At 40.0% G+C, this 17,069-nt stretch overlaps 1 protein-coding gene across 2 annotated transcripts; it reads right to left on the bottom strand.

Moving 5' to 3' along the window:
- Positions 1–509: 509 nt before the first annotated feature.
- Positions 510–12,842, bottom strand: tfdp1a (transcription factor Dp-1, a). 2 transcript variants are annotated; one of them, XM_042495288.2, is made up of 12 exons: positions 12,685–12,842; positions 10,539–10,624; positions 9,841–9,907; positions 8,203–8,324; positions 7,272–7,393; positions 6,977–7,142; positions 6,682–6,828; positions 6,528–6,596; positions 4,688–4,839; positions 3,145–3,311; positions 1,820–1,898; positions 510–1,708 (listed from the first exon to the last, which is right to left on the bottom strand). In XM_042495288.2, the coding sequence occupies exons 2-12, from the start codon at positions 10,548–10,550 to the stop codon at positions 1,570–1,572; spliced, it is 1,242 nt and encodes a 413-aa protein (XP_042351222.1). In that variant the 5' UTR covers positions 10,551–10,624; positions 12,685–12,842; the 3' UTR covers positions 510–1,569. The 2 variants fall into 2 exon arrangements, with proteins under 2 accessions (XP_042351222.1, XP_042351223.1); XM_042495289.2 differs by lacking the exon at positions 12,685–12,842 and adding an exon at positions 11,440–11,577.
- Between the last annotated feature and the right edge of the window lie 4,227 nt (positions 12,843–17,069).

Below are 17,069 nucleotides of genomic sequence, written 5' to 3'. Positions count from 1 at the left end.
CCCTTATTGGTTCTCCATGTCAAAACCATTTGGGCACATTAGAAAAAAAAGAAAGGGTCCAGTCTCAAAGTCAGCGCATGGACCTCTTGATTCTTCCGTACATTCAAATTAAAAGCTGATAGATACTGAATGATTTTAGCACAATGTAAGTAAGTAAAGGAACATTTGATCATTTGTTCTCACCTCACAGCATCTTCTTCTTGAGTCTCTTGTTGTTTGTTGTTTCCTGCAGCTTTCCTCTGACAAAACCTCTCCGACCCCACCTTCCTCCAGCACACTCCAGTTTTTTTTTGTTTTTTTAAGAGCCATGAGTCTCACATCAGTTGAGGTTCCTTAAATCTGAAACTGAAAGCCTACGTACTTTGACATGCAAACATGAATTAATAATAATCTTACATTCTGTGATGTATGATTTCTACTTACCTACCGACAAATTATCCATCACTGCACCCTGACAAATAAACAACCTTCTTGTTTCTGCATAAAACCCACAAATTATAGATGCAAAATTATTAAAACAATCTATATTTTAATTTGCAAACTTATATTAGATTACAGAAAAGGTTTTTGGAAGAGTCAGTACATGTGTTGCTAAGTTTTAAAAGGGAGATCTTTGAAGGGAGTACAATAAAGACCTATGCAACCACACATTTTGTTACATCAATAATTTTTGAAGGTCTATCTTTACCACTGGCCTCTAAAGGATACTATAAGCTACAATCGTTGTAGGATTCATATACGTAATTCAGAAACAAAGCTTATTTACCTATCAGGAGCCTGGGTTATAAAAAGTCTTTACCTTGCTGGTGCCATTATTTTGTAAACACTACCAAGGCGTCGACAGGGCGGTGACGGAGAATAATTCAACTCCAGAATACAAAAAATAAACAAAAACAAAAAAACTAGCAAACAAGATCTGGAAAGCAGCTGCCTACAGAACAGAAGGAAGCCAGCCCAACACAATGGAGGATAAGAAACTATTTCAAATTATTGCCCAGAACACAAAACAAAAAGTATCAACACTTCTGATGGAGCCCCATCCTCGGATGCAACTGTATCAGGCCATCAGAAACCCTGGTGATGCACCAACACAGCATGTTAAAGCAGACACTTTGGCCATCTCGGAACATTTTGATCATCATCATGTCTGCCATATGTAATTGCAAAATAATAGGAATAACTATTCAAACAGGTACATTATACATTCTCCAACAGCAGTAGGTTTTACAGAGTTTTTTTTTTTTTTTAGTGGGATGGCTTTTTGAGAAGTGGATTAAACATACAAAGACTTGAGCGTGGTGGCCAGGCCACAGACTACAGTTCCCTTGGACGACACCTCCCCCAGAGCTGTGGTGCAGGTGCACGTGATTCAGGAGCAGAAAAAGGTGGGTGCAACATACACCCCTGTTCTTTCAATATTCATCTACACCCCTGAGAAAGCCAGACAGAAATACAGGCATGGGGAAACAGGGGAAAAGGTTGAAGAAGCACACACAAAAGGGGACTAAATTCCCACGGTGAAGGTGGTTTGAAGGACTGTGCTTGTTGGAGTGGCAAGGCGTAGAGAGGTTAGTCCTCGTCGTCGTTCTCGTCGTACTCGTCCTCGTCGTCGTCGTCCCCCATATAAGACACTGGGGTCTCCACACGAGACCCGCTGTAGTGAGAGTCATTGGAGCTGGAGGCCATGGTGCCATCGGTGCAGCCGTCACTACAAGAAGAGTTAAATTAGTCATTTCTTGTAATTCAATGGTGGAAGAGGTGATAGAGCAGCAGAACAACATCTGCTTTATGTCATTAACCAACAGGTAAGACCGCTCACCTGCTTGCAGGGTAACGGGCTCCGTTTGCTGAGGATCCTCCAGTGATGTAGACGTTACTGATGGGACCCTTTGCCATCTCTGGGGGGAAAAAGGAATTACATCAACATGAAGACATGATTGCTGCAGCCTGGAGCGCCCAATCTGCGCTCTCCTCATTGAGTATGCAGCTCATATGTTGAGCTGCAAAAAACCTTTAGCATTCTTCAACGTTAGAACCAGAAGCACCTTTAGCATAGTCAGATTCAGGGTTCAGCGGCTCAAAATGAAGCTGCTTACTCATGAGAGCTACATTAAGGTAGACCGAAATATTCTGCAGCCATGTTTTGGCACTGCACGTTACGAGCAGTAATCACGAACAAGCTGCGTCGCTAGCTAGCTCCCGCCTGACCCGTTTGGTGTACAGTGCATATTGACCGAGGGTAATGTTAGCTAACCAGTGGGGAGCAGAAGGTGGGCAGTAGCACTACGTTTTTGCACAGTAACACACATGGCCAGCTGTCTGTGAGCAAAGACAACAGAAAATAAACTAAAAAACAACACATTTACGTCACAAAACTTACAGTTTCGCCATCTCTACGTGGTTAGTATTTGAAATGTAACAGTAAAGCTCACTCAGTCAATAGAGCAATAAGACAGGGCTCTGCTGATTCGCGTCATTTTGCGTTTTTTTCCTCAAAAATGGACCAGTTAGTTAAGGGTTAATGGGTTTTGGACAAACAAAAGCAAAATTGACCAAAACTGGCATTCCTAGTTTGTATCCGTAACAGTGGAGGAAGATATTCATCTACTGCAGGTAAAGACTGAACTTCCAGAACCACCACTGCAAATCACTGCAGAAGTATGCAGGCCAATGTTGCTCACATTTTAACTAAAGTTGACATTTTATAACATCCCTCCCCATTTTCACATTGCCGTGTTGCTTCGTTTTCCATAATGTCTTGCAAAGCAGTTTGCTCATGGCCTCCAAAATCTTCACAGGGACAAATTTTAAGTTGACCTCAGTGGATCTTTAGATACAAATTAAAAATCAAACAATTATAAAAACACTGTAAAAGTGCTACAGTCAAAGATGATAAAATCAACACAGGTAGCACTTTGCTTATAGGTTGATAAACTCTTACAAATAATCAATTTCTAATTCATTGCGTGCCAACTTAATATCAGCACATCAAACCTCGTGTATGAGTTCAGGATAACTTTATTTCTATCAGAGGAAATGACCGGACTGAGTTAGAGTCAGGATTTGCTTTGGGGTTAAACAATATCACATCAATGCAGTCACTCCTCATGTCATATTAACTCCAAATAAGCATGTGGTACTGACCTATAACGTAGGGCTCCAGGGCTTTGGGCACCAGGCTACGTGCAACCTTCAGATCCTCTGGAGAACACTTTCCCACCTCCAAACCGCAGGCCATGCCCATACGCTTCAGCACCTCGATGTCGTCATGGATCTCAAACATGCTGTCGAAATTGAACAAATACTCGAACCTGCAGAAGAAAGGAAGAACGAGAGGCATAAGAAAGCATAATTTATAACTGTTTTAAAGAAAAAAATATGTGCTCTTAATCTAACTTTATAGTGCTTTGAGTCAAATGTGGAATTTGGAAACATTTGCACCATGTTTTAAGGAGTAGTACGTGCATGCCGAGACACATCAAAAAGACATCAAGGAACTAGTGGCGATAAAAGCCAACTGTTGCATCGTCACACATGGCTTGTGTCTCAGCCAAAAAGACCAGAAACACTTAAATTCTACGCCTTTGTGAGAGCGAGTAACTCCTGCCTACTGTCCTGTTTATACAGACATGGTTTCAGCACCGTTACCTCAGATGCCGGCTTAAAGGCGACACAACTCTGCCCCCCTATTTCACAATCATACTATACATATATATATATATATATATATATATATATATATATATATATATATATATATATATATATATATATATATATATATCAGCGCAGTATTCTCTCTTTGAACAGGTAGAGTGAAAAGGGCTTGTAATAGTTTAGATATGCCCCCCCAAATGCATTTTTTAACACAATCTTTTTTCATTATGGTGGGGTAGAAGGTGATTAAGTTCAGACTGCAAGAATTCATAAGCCCCAACTGCTGCTGAGCGACATCTGAGGCATTGCCCTGCAGTGCCATGAGCAGCATACAATCCTTGTTAATGGTACACACAGGGTTGGAAGTGCTGAGAGCAGGACAGGACTATTTTTGATCTTACATTGGCCTTAATTATTTTAGACACCAGAGGGGAGGTCTCACATTCAGAGTCAGCAGCTAAACAGCAACATACTGACATGTTGAGTCAAGAAACTGTTTATCACACCCGTCCTGACACCCAACCTTAATAACCTGGCACTCAAGAATTCAGAATAACCCTTTAGTTTAGCTGTCAAAGGCTGGAAAACCTGTTAAGCTGCAAATTCTACATTTTACTAACCCAAACAGACGCTAAATGCAGCTATGACACTGTTTACACCTGGTATTAAACGTGTGTCTTGGGTGATTTGATCACAAGTAGACTCCTCTAAGTCCGTCTGTAGAAAGCTAGACATCCTTCCCATCTGCAAAGACCAAATGGGTTTTTTTTTCAACCAGCACATTATTTTTTAATGCAAGATGTGAACTTAAACTGGGGAGTTAGATAAGTGTCGGAGGTGAGGGCCATGTGCAGGCAATCCCGGTCAAATATAGCACATTAAAATTAAAACCTGACTAAAAGGGTTGTTGATATTTATCCCAACAAAATACAATGTTATTTTGCTATTGATAAAAAATAACAGTACTTAGTGTGAAGTAACAAGTTTTCACACAAAGGTGCTGAAACTGAAGGCTAGCAACATCACATACTTGTCATTGGAGATGCTGCAGTCGATGACAGTTTTCTTGCTGGTGTTGACAATAATGAAGGGGAGGTGGATGATGGAGTTGGGAGGTGGGGGTCTGTTCGCCTGCTGCTCTGTCTGTCTGTTCCTCTGGACTAGGTTCCTAAAAGCTATTTGCTGTAAGACAAGATGAAACAAAGATAGAGACTTTGAAGCAGGTACAGAGATAAACAGCACATTCAATATTTCAAGAACAAAACATTTCTGCTTCAAACTTCAGCAATGTTTTCATTCAAATTTATGCTCCTGCATTTTTAGAGCAGTCCAGCTGTAAATGTCTCCAGCAAAGCAACTGGTTTGTAGTTCAGAAGAGAATTTCTCCCGATGGTTGAACAATCACCATGTCACTAATGGACGTGAAGAAATTTGTCAACCCCAGAATAACAGCAAATATAAACACTGATGCAAGACAACATCTCGGTGAACGTTTCCAGTTGGTGTCGGCCTCTGCCAGGTTTGTGTCTTGTTACTGGTTCTGTTTGTGATATTCATGGACAGGATCTCAAGGAGCAGCCGGGGGGGGACAGTGTCCAGTTTGTGGACTTCAGAATTGTATCTCTGCTCTTTGCAGATGTTGTGGTTCAGTTAGCTTCACCAGACGGTGACCTCCAGCACAGACTGAGGTGGTTTGTCACCGAGCGTGAAGTGATCAGTCTGAGGCCATGGATCGGGGCAAGAGGCTGAATGAGTTTCTTTCGTAAAGTATAGACGAGGTGACGAGCTCAGACATCCGGAGGGAGCTCAGAGTAGAGCCGCTGCTCCTTCTTATCGAAAAGGGACAGTTGAGTTGGTTTGGGCATCTGATCGTGTTGCTTCCTGGGCGCCCTTCGTTAGAGGTTTTCTGGGTGAGAGCCCAGGGTAGACCAAAAAACAGGCTATAGCAATTATATATCTCATTTGGCCTGGGAACGCCTCGGGATCCCCAAAGAGGAGTTGGGGAGTGTTGGGGAGAGGGACATCTTGAGTACTTTGCTCAGTCCGCTGCTTTCACGACCCCGTTCCAGATAAGCAGATGAACATTGATGGATGAATGTATCTCAGCTATGAATTACATCTTTACAAAGATAATTATGTAAAGTTCTGACTGACATGGTCAGAGAGGTACTTAAATACTTTTCTCACAGTGTCTATTAAAACTAAACATTATCTTTGGTACAATTTATCAGCCTGGGAGCCACACAAACCTGCCAGCTCAATGTTTTATTTGCTCTGGCAGATGCGTCTGGTCTTCTCCCAGACAGATTCCCAGCTGACCAATCACAAACATTTATCAAATATGGGGCGTATTTCAGGCAACTTGTGGAACCCTCGTGCTTTACACCAAAATATGCGATAACCTCATTTTTGGCTCGCACGTCCTCAACCCGCCCTGAAGTACTATTTTCACATTCTGTTGGCAAAAATGACAACACTCATTCACAGACACATTAATGCTACACCATCACAGCTCCGCACGCTGTAGTCTGCTGCATCACCTTTTGCTGTAGCTCTATCTAATTGTGTCCAGAGGCACTTTGATCTGCATCCACTGATAGCACCCCATAGAAATCTAAAATGAACTGAGAGGTTTCAGAATAACTGACATTCGTGAATTACTCCAGTGATGACAGGCTAAGAATTTATGGCAGAGCTGTTGGATTGCAGGGGCACATAATGAAGTGGAAATTGAGCATACATTCATACACTCAACAGGGGCCATAAGGAGAGCGCCATGTATGAACGATCACCTCAGAAGAACTGACATCATCGACACAGAGGCTACAGGAGAAGACTCTCCTGATAAAGTAGAAACTGCTCTTTCCCACCTGCAGTATGAGCTCCTGGAGCTGTGATTGTTTCTGCTTAATCCTCTCCAGCCGCCTTTGTCTCTCCACCTGCAGTTGATAAAGGAAGAATGATTAATGGGTGAAAAGGGCAGACACAAGCTATTGTACGACGGTCTTCACTGTGTGTTCCTACCTCTAGGTTTTGGCACTCTTGCGCTGAGTTGGTGGGAAGGCCAATCCATTTGATTTCTTTCTTCTCTTTAGAGATTATGTTCATGGCCATGAGCACATTAAGTGCATCGTACACACGCCGCCGAATGTTCTTCTGGTCATACACGTGCTAAAATGGAAAAACAAGATTTCAAAATATTGACAAACGCCTGTTACTTGCTGACAGATAAAATCCACTAGCACTACATTACATGCTCTTTTACAAATATATATTTCTGCATCATTCTGAGAGGAAGTCAAGGGGCTGAAGCGCTCACTGCGTCATTGGGTGACATGTGGTTGTCTGCAGAGCTGAATTCTGCGACCAGTTCATCCGCCACTTCATTGTAGGTGGTCACTCCTTTCTTCTGAACCTTCTCACATACTTTCATGGAGAAATGCCTCAAGCCCTTCCCATTCTTTTCCCCTTTCTTACCACGTTTTCTGCGGACAGAACAGATCGCCCGCGTAACTCAGTTTTCATATCAAACACAATGATTAGTAACAGGCAAATGTTTAAAACACAGATGCTCACAGCCGTTTTATAGACTTAAAGACCTTTGGAGGACTTACCCTGATGACCACGGCGAAGCATCCGATGGTTGACTCTGAGTGAGAAACTGGGAACTGGGTGTATGTGGACTGTTTACCAAAATGGTATTGGATACCGTGGGCCTCTGGGGTGTTCCTATCACCTACAAAGGGGCAAAGCAAAAGCAAGGAAATAAAATATGAAAGCACTGTGGTTATTAACTTGCTGGTGTTCAGGGACCAGGAAAGTCCTTTTGACCCTCTCTGGAACCACTGACGTGCAGCTGAAAGTCGTGTACAACTATCTGTTTTGTTTTATCGACATTAGGAGACAGGTTGTAATCCTTGATGACTCCAATCAGATCGTTAGTTTTAGGCTACGGTCCCTTTTTGTTGATACAATGATGGACTGAGCTTATAATAATAAGAATGCTGCATTTCATAACTCTTAATACAAACTAGAATTATTGTTTAGCCCTTTGAATTAGCTCAGCCGTTTGTTGAATAACGACAGGCTCAACAGAAGCAGTAAAGTTGAAAGACAATTTGTGACTGAATAAAGTTACTTTAAATTTGCATTATCTATTTTATTCCCACATTTATTCCTTCACTAAGGTGATAACTAAGCTGATTTCCGTTATGTATACATTCCATGTATATAATGGGATGATGGGTGTAATCCTGCTGACTGTAGAGTTGATAAGCTTAGGATCAACTGCCTCCACCTACCCTCCGCCCGGTCACCTCACAATGATAATGGAGGGGCTTACACAACAGTAAGACACAGCACAGAAACCCAGCGAGCAAATCTATACACAAATGCATCTGTGGGTCTCTGACAATTCAGAGCGCTGAACTTTTTTTTTTTTTAATTCATCGAGAAATTTTAAACCATCATATAAATGTGTTAAAGAAAGCACAAAGGTGTGACATTACACCACACAGGGTGGTAGCTGTGCAGAGAATCACTCACCATGTGTGGCACATGTTGCATGTGTGCGGCAACGTTCACATTGGATGGCCCAAGTGTTTTGGGTAGTAGCTGTTTGGCCACAGGGGCAGCTGTAGGCTGGACAGTTACCAAAGATAGGACACCTAATGGAAGACAAGCAGAGACCAGTAATGAGTAAAGCTCTTGACTAATACTCCATTGCCCCCTATCGTTCAGCTACAAGCACATAGGCCTAAATGTGAAAATCAGCCTTCCCTTTGTGGTTTGGACAACAAATTAAACTTTATGTGATGTCCACAACTATTGTCGGACGCAGCCCGATCTCACAGGTGGCATCTTTTTCAGACTCAGTTAAGACGATGCTGAAGTAAATGGTTAAAATAATATTAGGTAGGGGAGGTAACAAAGTAAACTCAGGGTTCCCACAAATGTTTACCGGTGAACTTTTCCATAATATTTGACTACATTTCCATGCCTTTACTGAAGTGGTTAAAATTGGGTAAAGCCTATATAGCGATACAGCCATACGTTATGAGACACGCACTTCACAAGCATTTGAGAGTAAGCAAACTGCTAGGGCTTGCCAACTTTCCTTGCTCATTAGACATTCACACGCTAACTAGCTGCAAATGCCAAGAGACCAGACCAGCACATATGGGGACCTCCTCAACTTGAAGGCTGCACCGGTTCTTGAGGGATATAAAAACAACAACAAAGATCCTATAGATGTCAATGCATGTCCCATGTTTGGGTTCTTGTTTTGTGACCTTTCCTGAACCTTAGCATCCATGAAACCTTAATAAATGAATGCTGATGGCTGTCATGTCTCTTTATTTCTCCCCAATCCAACTGAATTCATCACCCAACACAGTGGCCAAATATTGCTTATACATCTATACTTGAATAAATGTCCCGATCATGATACCTGGTGATTTAATCAAATACATTGAACTGAATAACCAGGTGTCATTAGGCATGTTTTGTCTCAACCTGTTCATAGCCTACTGTCAGAGACGACAGACTGATGATGATATGCTGTGTGACTGTATTGCAGCAGCCTCCTGATCAGACTAATTCAGCTACCCATCAGTAGTGACTGTTATCACCATCATTTAGCTTTTTACCAAATGCACAGTGAATCTTAACGAATCTTATGTGCCTCAGATCTCTGTGTGAGCATTGGATAACCAGCTACACAGCAACCTTTCAGCATTTTCCTCTTTCTCTCATTTTGTGACAGTTTCTTTCCCTCAAACGGGTGCACAGGCTTGGAAATGACGGTCAAGTCTATGTGTATCATTTGATGTTTCAACAGCCACGCCAGAGCCCTAGATTTTAAAGTCACAAGTAACACATTTTGCATAACATAACATTAGACATGTTTTGGGATTTTTATGAACATATTTTAAACAATATCCAAAATAATATATTGATGACTTTAGCAAAATATAAACTCAAAATGATTTACAGGCCTGGAGTGACTGTGGGAAGCCTATACTTTCACACCATTAAACGAACTGAAAGCATTACATGAACATTTATATAAGTAGTTAAAGGGAAATGATAGGAAAAAAGTGGCAGAATCAGGACAGGGTGACGTGAATGTTAAATAAATACTGTGCAATTGCTGTTTAAAAAACAGCTACAAAAAATGTATACCTTTGCTAGGGCTCAGATTCTGATCGATGAAAACCTTCAGCTCGCCATTTGTTTCTATCAGACCAGCCTGCAAAAGACAAGAACGTTATACATTCAGAGATCACAACATTTAAGATGCTTCACAAGCCCAGTTAAACTGGGTGCTTTAAATGTCATCTATTACATCTTTCCCAATTTATTGTCTATGGAGCAGCTCCAGACTTTCGTACCCTGTGACATCACATATTTGTGTTTTCAGTATTTTTAGTTTAATCTTTAGGATTTGGCCTTGGATTTTACCTTCAGTTACATCAAGGTTCTTACAGCCTAAGGCAAATGGGATCTAAGACTTTTCACGGCTTTTTAGTACCACTTGGACTTAAATTAAAAACCAATTTTACAGAAGGGAAAATTAAAGGGAGAAAAACATGTCCAGACATTAACTACTTAAGGTTAGGGGAAAATTTTTCAAATATTTATTGTAACATAAAACATGACTCTTTGGTGATGTAAGGCGAGAGGCATTCAGCATTTCTGTCTACGCATTTCCAAGACTTGATATAAGATATTTCAATGCCAATTAATGCCCAATTTTTACATTGATGGATTCAATGCCCTGTAAGACTTTAAAAGGATTCACAAGACCCCTGTACAGTGCCTGTAAGTTAGCTAACAAGCTAAACAGCTTCCCAGTGAAAACTATGTTAATAGTTACTTACATCTTTAGCCATGATCCCAAAGGACCGGAGGGGTTGAGCTTCAGGCTAAAAAGAAAATGTTCTTCTCTTTATCACTTTTCAGACCCCTGAGGACAGAGAGGGGGCAAACTATTAAATGACAAGTTTCTATTATCGCTCATTCATCACATTTTCTTCCATAATATTTCCTGGTCTTAAACATATTTCACTCTATTTTTGATGTGGAATTGAACTAAACTTATTTATAAGGCCCGTGTGAACTGCTTGCTGCCAGCACACTGTCCATGGCTACATCACTAACGTTAGCTTGAGTTACCGTGTTTCCTTCTTGCAAGACACAAATGCCGGAAAACGCGTGTATTTCGAACCGATCTCGACTGTGTGAACCTTTGAGGGCTATTTCTGAATACACGGCGTATGCAGAAAAACACATTAATGCACCTCCTGATCCTCACAACTTTTCCTACGCTAAGTGTGCACAAGGCCTACTTCAGGTACCGAGCACGTCCGGAGGAGAGGCATCGTCGAACTTCTGCTAACGTTACAGGTCACGCAAAACATGCTAACTTTCTCACACCGGCGCAAAACTATTAACGTGACTGAAGCGATAGCATCATGTGGACACAGATATTACCCCTGCGTGCTGTATTAACATCACTCGTATCGTACGACGACAGCAATGGACCTTTTGTTGAGTGCAGCTAGCTAACTGTCCCTGCTAACAGTTAGCGCTGGGTTCAGCTTGCTGGCGTTAGCTAGCTAGTTAGCTTATGCACGTTTTGAAAGGATTCACACAAAAATCCCCGATTATTTGGTTCCGTGCTGCAGATTACAGACAAAGTTAAGCATGGGTTAACATTTAAGAAATGTGTGCACATTTAGCACGGTGAATGAAGTTAATGTAGAGATTCTGTGCACTTACGAGTGCACTCTCCTGTTTCTTCGACGGCTGTTGTTGTTGGCATTTGAGAATGGAGGAAGAGGAGGTCTAAATCCCTACCAAACAGGAAACAAACTAAGCAATGTCGAAGTACTTTTCGCTAATTATATTGTTAATTTTAGGGTCAAAATATGATACAAGTGTTGAATATTTAACCCTTGACTTTATTTTTTCCTTAACTTTCTGTCTTTAGCCGCTGCACAGTGAGTAATGGGAGGATTTGCCTGTTTGGTCGATATTGAAACTGCACTGAAAATGATCATTTTTAACTGAAGAAAGAAGATACACTGAAAAACTACATAGATAAAGTGCATATAAAACAGATGCAATATGTTTAATTCAGACTGCATATACAATAATACATTTAAAACCCACACACAACGTATTTAACCACAACTTCTGACACAGCAGTTACTTTTTGGTGGCTATATTATTGATGTTTAATTGTGGTCTAATGACAGTTATATCTCACTTGTTGTGGGCTATTTCAGCAACCTAGCAACTAACATAATAAAAGTGAGCTTGTCCCGAAGTTACATTAAAAAAAAACTGAATTTACTTTGTTACAGATGCATTTAAGTAAATCTTACTAGCATGATTATTTTATTTCGAATAAAATATCGACCATAAATTACGATATATAACTAAACTGACGCTACGTGTGTGATTTGTTCAACCATTAAAAATACATTAAAGACGTTTCAGGACAACAACGTCCATATAAACCATCAAATAAAAAACGTACCGTTTAATAGCAAACGAGCTTAATTCAACTAAATCGATCACAATCACCGTGAACCGTTATGTTAAACTGACCAAAGCCCTGTTGATGACTCCGTTACCGTCTGCTACATACGGTAAAGCAGCAACTTGTCGGAGTATACATTGACGGATAAAGTACACCAACTACTAGTATTTTGCTAGTTAGCAGTGAGTATTTTAGCAACGAGCTAACTCGCGATTACGGTTGAAAAGCCAGGACCACCGACGCTTTGTTAGCCAACGGGCGATTTGCTAGCTAGCAGCTAGCGGGGAAGCTAATCCACAGCTGTCATCGACAACACTGCCAGAATTAGCTGCGATTTCACTATGTTAGCTTCGTGTCTGACGGTAGCATGTCTTTAATGCATTTAAAAACACAATATGAGCTAAAACATATATTTCGCGTCCGGAGGTTTGTTTTGCGGTGGGTGGGTAGCGAGCCACAAGTCGATAAATACGGCTTACCGGTGCACTTCACAAGTTAGCAAATTGTTTGTTAGCCTTTTCTGTCCACTCTGTGCTAGCCTTGCTACAGCGGCGCGTCTCACAATCTGATCTTGGCGGTGTCTCTCTTCTGCGGGGTCTGATTGGACCGCATCGGTGAGACGAAAGCAGAGCAGTCAGAGAGGTTCATGCCCACAACCTGCGCCTCCTGGGATTGGTGGATACCAGCCAGCTGCAGATCCACGTTTACCGCCATCTGCTGTGCAGGAGTATGTGAAGAAGCAGGTTGACATGAAACTTTATAAATTTTGATTGGAAAAATAAACTCCATTATTTGAAAAGGACTGTATTGTGTAGCAAATATTGTCAAATTAATTTGATTTTGGTACATTTAATACATTTTTGAAAATCAATAGGATCAAAAAATATATGCAAGGAATTAGAATCAGAGATACTTTGTTGATCTTTGGGGAAGAAATTGTGGAAAAGATAAGATGGAAATTGTATATTATGGGAAGGTAAATTATGGTATATTATACCAAAAGCTATACCTGAACTTATACCAGAAGAAGGTTATTTTTTAAGATAAGATAAGATAAGATAAGATAAGATAAGATAAGATAAGATAAGATAAGATAAGATAAGATAAGATAAGATAAGATAAGATAAGATAATCCTTTATTAGTCCCCAATGGGGAAATTCACATTGTTATAGTAGCAAGGGTGTGTTCAAGATAAGTAAGCAAACAAAAGAGCAATATAAGTAAAAAAGGAGAGTGTAGTATTAAAAAGCAACAAGGTGAAACAGTGAAAAAAAATAAAATAAAAAAAAGATGGTGCAAACTCAACTGTTAAAAAAATATTTGCATCAATTGCAAATATGGAGGATAATTGTACTTGTGAAGATTGCACTTTTGGTGTAGGTCTTGGTGTGTATGTGTGTGTGTGTGTGTGTGTATGTGTGTGTGTGTGTGCGTGCTGGTTGTACAGTCTGTCAGCAGCAGGAAGGAAGGATGGATTATTGTTAATTGAATTACAATTACATGGCAGTCGTTGCCATTGAAAAACTTGTGTCACAGTCTCCTTCCAACAATGTGATTTAAGTATTTATTTAAAAATAATAATATTATAAAATCCCATAACAAAATGAGAAGTAACAACACGTTCTCATTCCAAGTTGGCACATTTTGCAGCTTTACAGTGGACTACTGTGCTTAAATGTTACGTTTTAGATATCCCTCTGCATCTGTTATTTACATTACGGCATGCCGCAGTGTGATGTCAACAAATGCATAAAGCGGTGCAAGTTCAAATAAAGGATTAAATATAACATAATATTATATGGAGTAAGTGATATAAATCAGTAGTTGAATGAATACACAAAATGTAACAGGAAAGGACTGGTAAAATGTATGCTTAGCAGGACTGTATATAAATATATACATATAGAGGTGCAAACAGTTTAGATTTAGGAAAGGTTAAGTGACATGAAACATAAAGAGACAGTGACCAGAGTTAGGAGTTCAAAGCTCAGAGTTCAACAGTCTTATTGGTCAAAAAAAAAAGGACCAATAAATCTACCTTGTACCTTGTGTTATGGCCTGAGGGATGAAGCATTCTACAATTACATATCAGCTACACATGCTGGGTTTTGGGGCATTTTACACTACACATATTTAAAATAACAAAACAGAAGAAATAAATATATATATATATCTTTAAAGAAAACAAAATAGATGGATTTAGCATTTCTACACCGAAGTTCCTACCAATGTTGGGAAGCCTTCAAACAGCCGTAAACCACCTTGTTGTAAGACAAGATTTATAGATAACACAATTTATCATTTAAATTAAGAGATAAATAAATATGGAAAATAAAATTGGTTAAGTAGTTGGGGGTTTTTTTTAAATATACTAAAGCGCACATAATAATCTGCAATTAAGGTTAAATGTCTTCCTCAAGGACACTTTGAGAAGTGGACATGAGGAGCCTGGGATCAAAAGTCATGCTACGTTTAAATGGAATTTGTGAGCTCGTGTTTACGACACAGGAAGTCGTGTGCATGAAGTCGTAGCTCAGAAAATTTCCATTCACCAGGTTGTGAATACCACATCAAATAGGCATTCATATGGTCTCTTCATGTAAATGTGAAAGCAGCATCAAACCCTGCAATTAATGGACAGCCTGTTCTGCCTACTTTGCAGAAAAAAAGGAAATTTAACAAACTTTTATTCATGCGTAGTCAAACATTTATAAGAGTTGGTAACAAGCGCTGGGGGAGTGACCTCAGTGTTTTTAAAATCATGGGTACACCGTGGCAGGGTGCAAAATGTGTAATTTTTTCCATTTGACTGCACATAGCAGTTTGCTGCAGACAACATCAGATGGAAGCTGGGAAGCAAAATTCGGTAACAAGGGGTTTGTTGAAATGCAATCTGCAAGGATAAAGATTAAAGGACAGAAGAAGACAACTTCTGTATTTAAAATAACATACTGTATGCATAAAGCTCTCTGCCCCAACGGTCCATCAACCATCTCTGTCTCAGGTCCATCAATCAACCTAAAGGATCCAAATCATAACCTGCTGCACACAGCCTCCTCTCTCCCCAAACATGTCAACCAGGAATCCATCACCTTCTTCCCAAGTGCCATATAGGCACGTCAAGCTTTGAAAACCCTGTTTTAGTGTTTTTGTGACATCTGATTCAGTTTAGTTGTAAATTCATTTTAGTTACCATATTTGAAAGTGAACAGCTGTAAGTGAAACATGTCATGTTTGTGTTAATTTTAGCCAAAAGCTGATCAGAAAGCAGACCACAAACAGAGACTGATACTGAAATACAAGCACACAATGAAAGTCGTATTAAATTTAGTAAGTTTTGCTGCCACAATGTTCCTCTTTATTCTATCATAAGTTGACATTTCTCTCCCACGATGCCTGCAGAATCTCTAATGTGCTGTATTTTAGGTCGTCATGGAGCACATAAATAGTGACTCATTATGCCTTGTGAGAGCGACTAACAGTTTGGCAGTTTACGATCAGATTCACAAAGTTTTTGAATGAAAAGTCAAACATTCCTCACATTACCCAGATATATTCTTTACTGGTATTATCAAACATTAGGGTATTTACAACTTACAAGTACACTTAGTGGTTGGCATATTAGGAACACCTGACTAAAACTGACGCAGTCTTATACAACAGCCTTAAAATAAATCCTACCTTTGTGAAGGTTATACTGTTGTGTTGCTTTCGAACACTTTTTACTGAGAAATAACAATAATAATATTAACCTACTTCTAGTGAAGTTTTTGTGTTTTTCATGGAGTGTTGATTCAGGTTATTTTATAGGGGGCGGGGTCACTATTTGAGGGTAGACTAAATATTAGAAACACCTCTCAGTATAACAAAACACAATTCAACAGCCCCACAAACTCCTGAGTACAATCAGAGCTCAGGAATGTGTTCTACAATTGGCATGACTGACAGGAGTTTTCCCAATTATCCATCACGCTGCATCCTGCGAGTGAGCCAGTCTGAAGTGACGGTTCTCAAATCAGGCTGCCATTTATGTCTTTTTCACTGTAAAACAAAAAAAGAAAAAGAAAACTGACATCCACAGATACAGTTATCTACACACCCTTAACATTTGTTGGAGGGTGTATTCAACTTCACATGAGATAAAACTCAGCTGAGCCTGAGTCCACCCAACAGACGGGTATTTATAAGGCGAACACTTGTGGGCTTTTTCTCATGTTATAAGGGGACTCAAGTTCCTCACTGTTCACAAAATTTCATACAACAGTGAAGGGGGCAACAAATGAGATGATTAAGCCCCTCTCCCTCATACACTTGTGTAAAGTGTACACTTCTTCTATGACTGAATACTGCCTCATAGGAGTAGGCCGATTGATACTGAAATACAACAGAAACGATTTTACTTTTAAAGATCAATTCTGGCATCAATAGAACTGATACCAAAAAGGGGATCAGTTTCTTTCTGCCTTTTTGTACCCATTTGTATTTCATGAGAAAAAATGTCTGTGCAAAGAACGTCCTGTTGTCCTGAACACATCTAAAATCTGCTTCTCCACTGTTGTGTGCATTTAAGCAACACAGGATTATGCATGTGCAGCACACTGCGAGGGAGAGGCCCAGGCAAGGAATATCCAACTTTACAGAGGCTCAGAGAAATTAATACTTTAGTCCAATCAGATCTTCAGCATTGGTTAATGTTACATTTTTAGACAGTAACTGGTCATTATTAGCTCTTGCTTTAGCAGACTAATCGTTCGACACACTGCTTTTCTGTATATAAAAGCACATTAAAGCACAGAATAAAACTGTTTCATGTTGAAAAAAAATCACAGTTGTTGCGACGCTAGTTGCGTGTGGGGATCACCA

Source organism: Plectropomus leopardus, chromosome 10 (genome assembly GCF_026936395.1).
Source record: "Plectropomus leopardus strain MGB_pleo_1.0 chromosome 10, ASM2693639v1, whole genome shotgun sequence".
In the NCBI taxonomy this organism is placed as follows: Eukaryota; Metazoa; Chordata; class Actinopteri; order Perciformes; family Serranidae; genus Plectropomus; species Plectropomus leopardus.
This window is presented reverse-complemented; position numbering and strand designations above follow the sequence as displayed.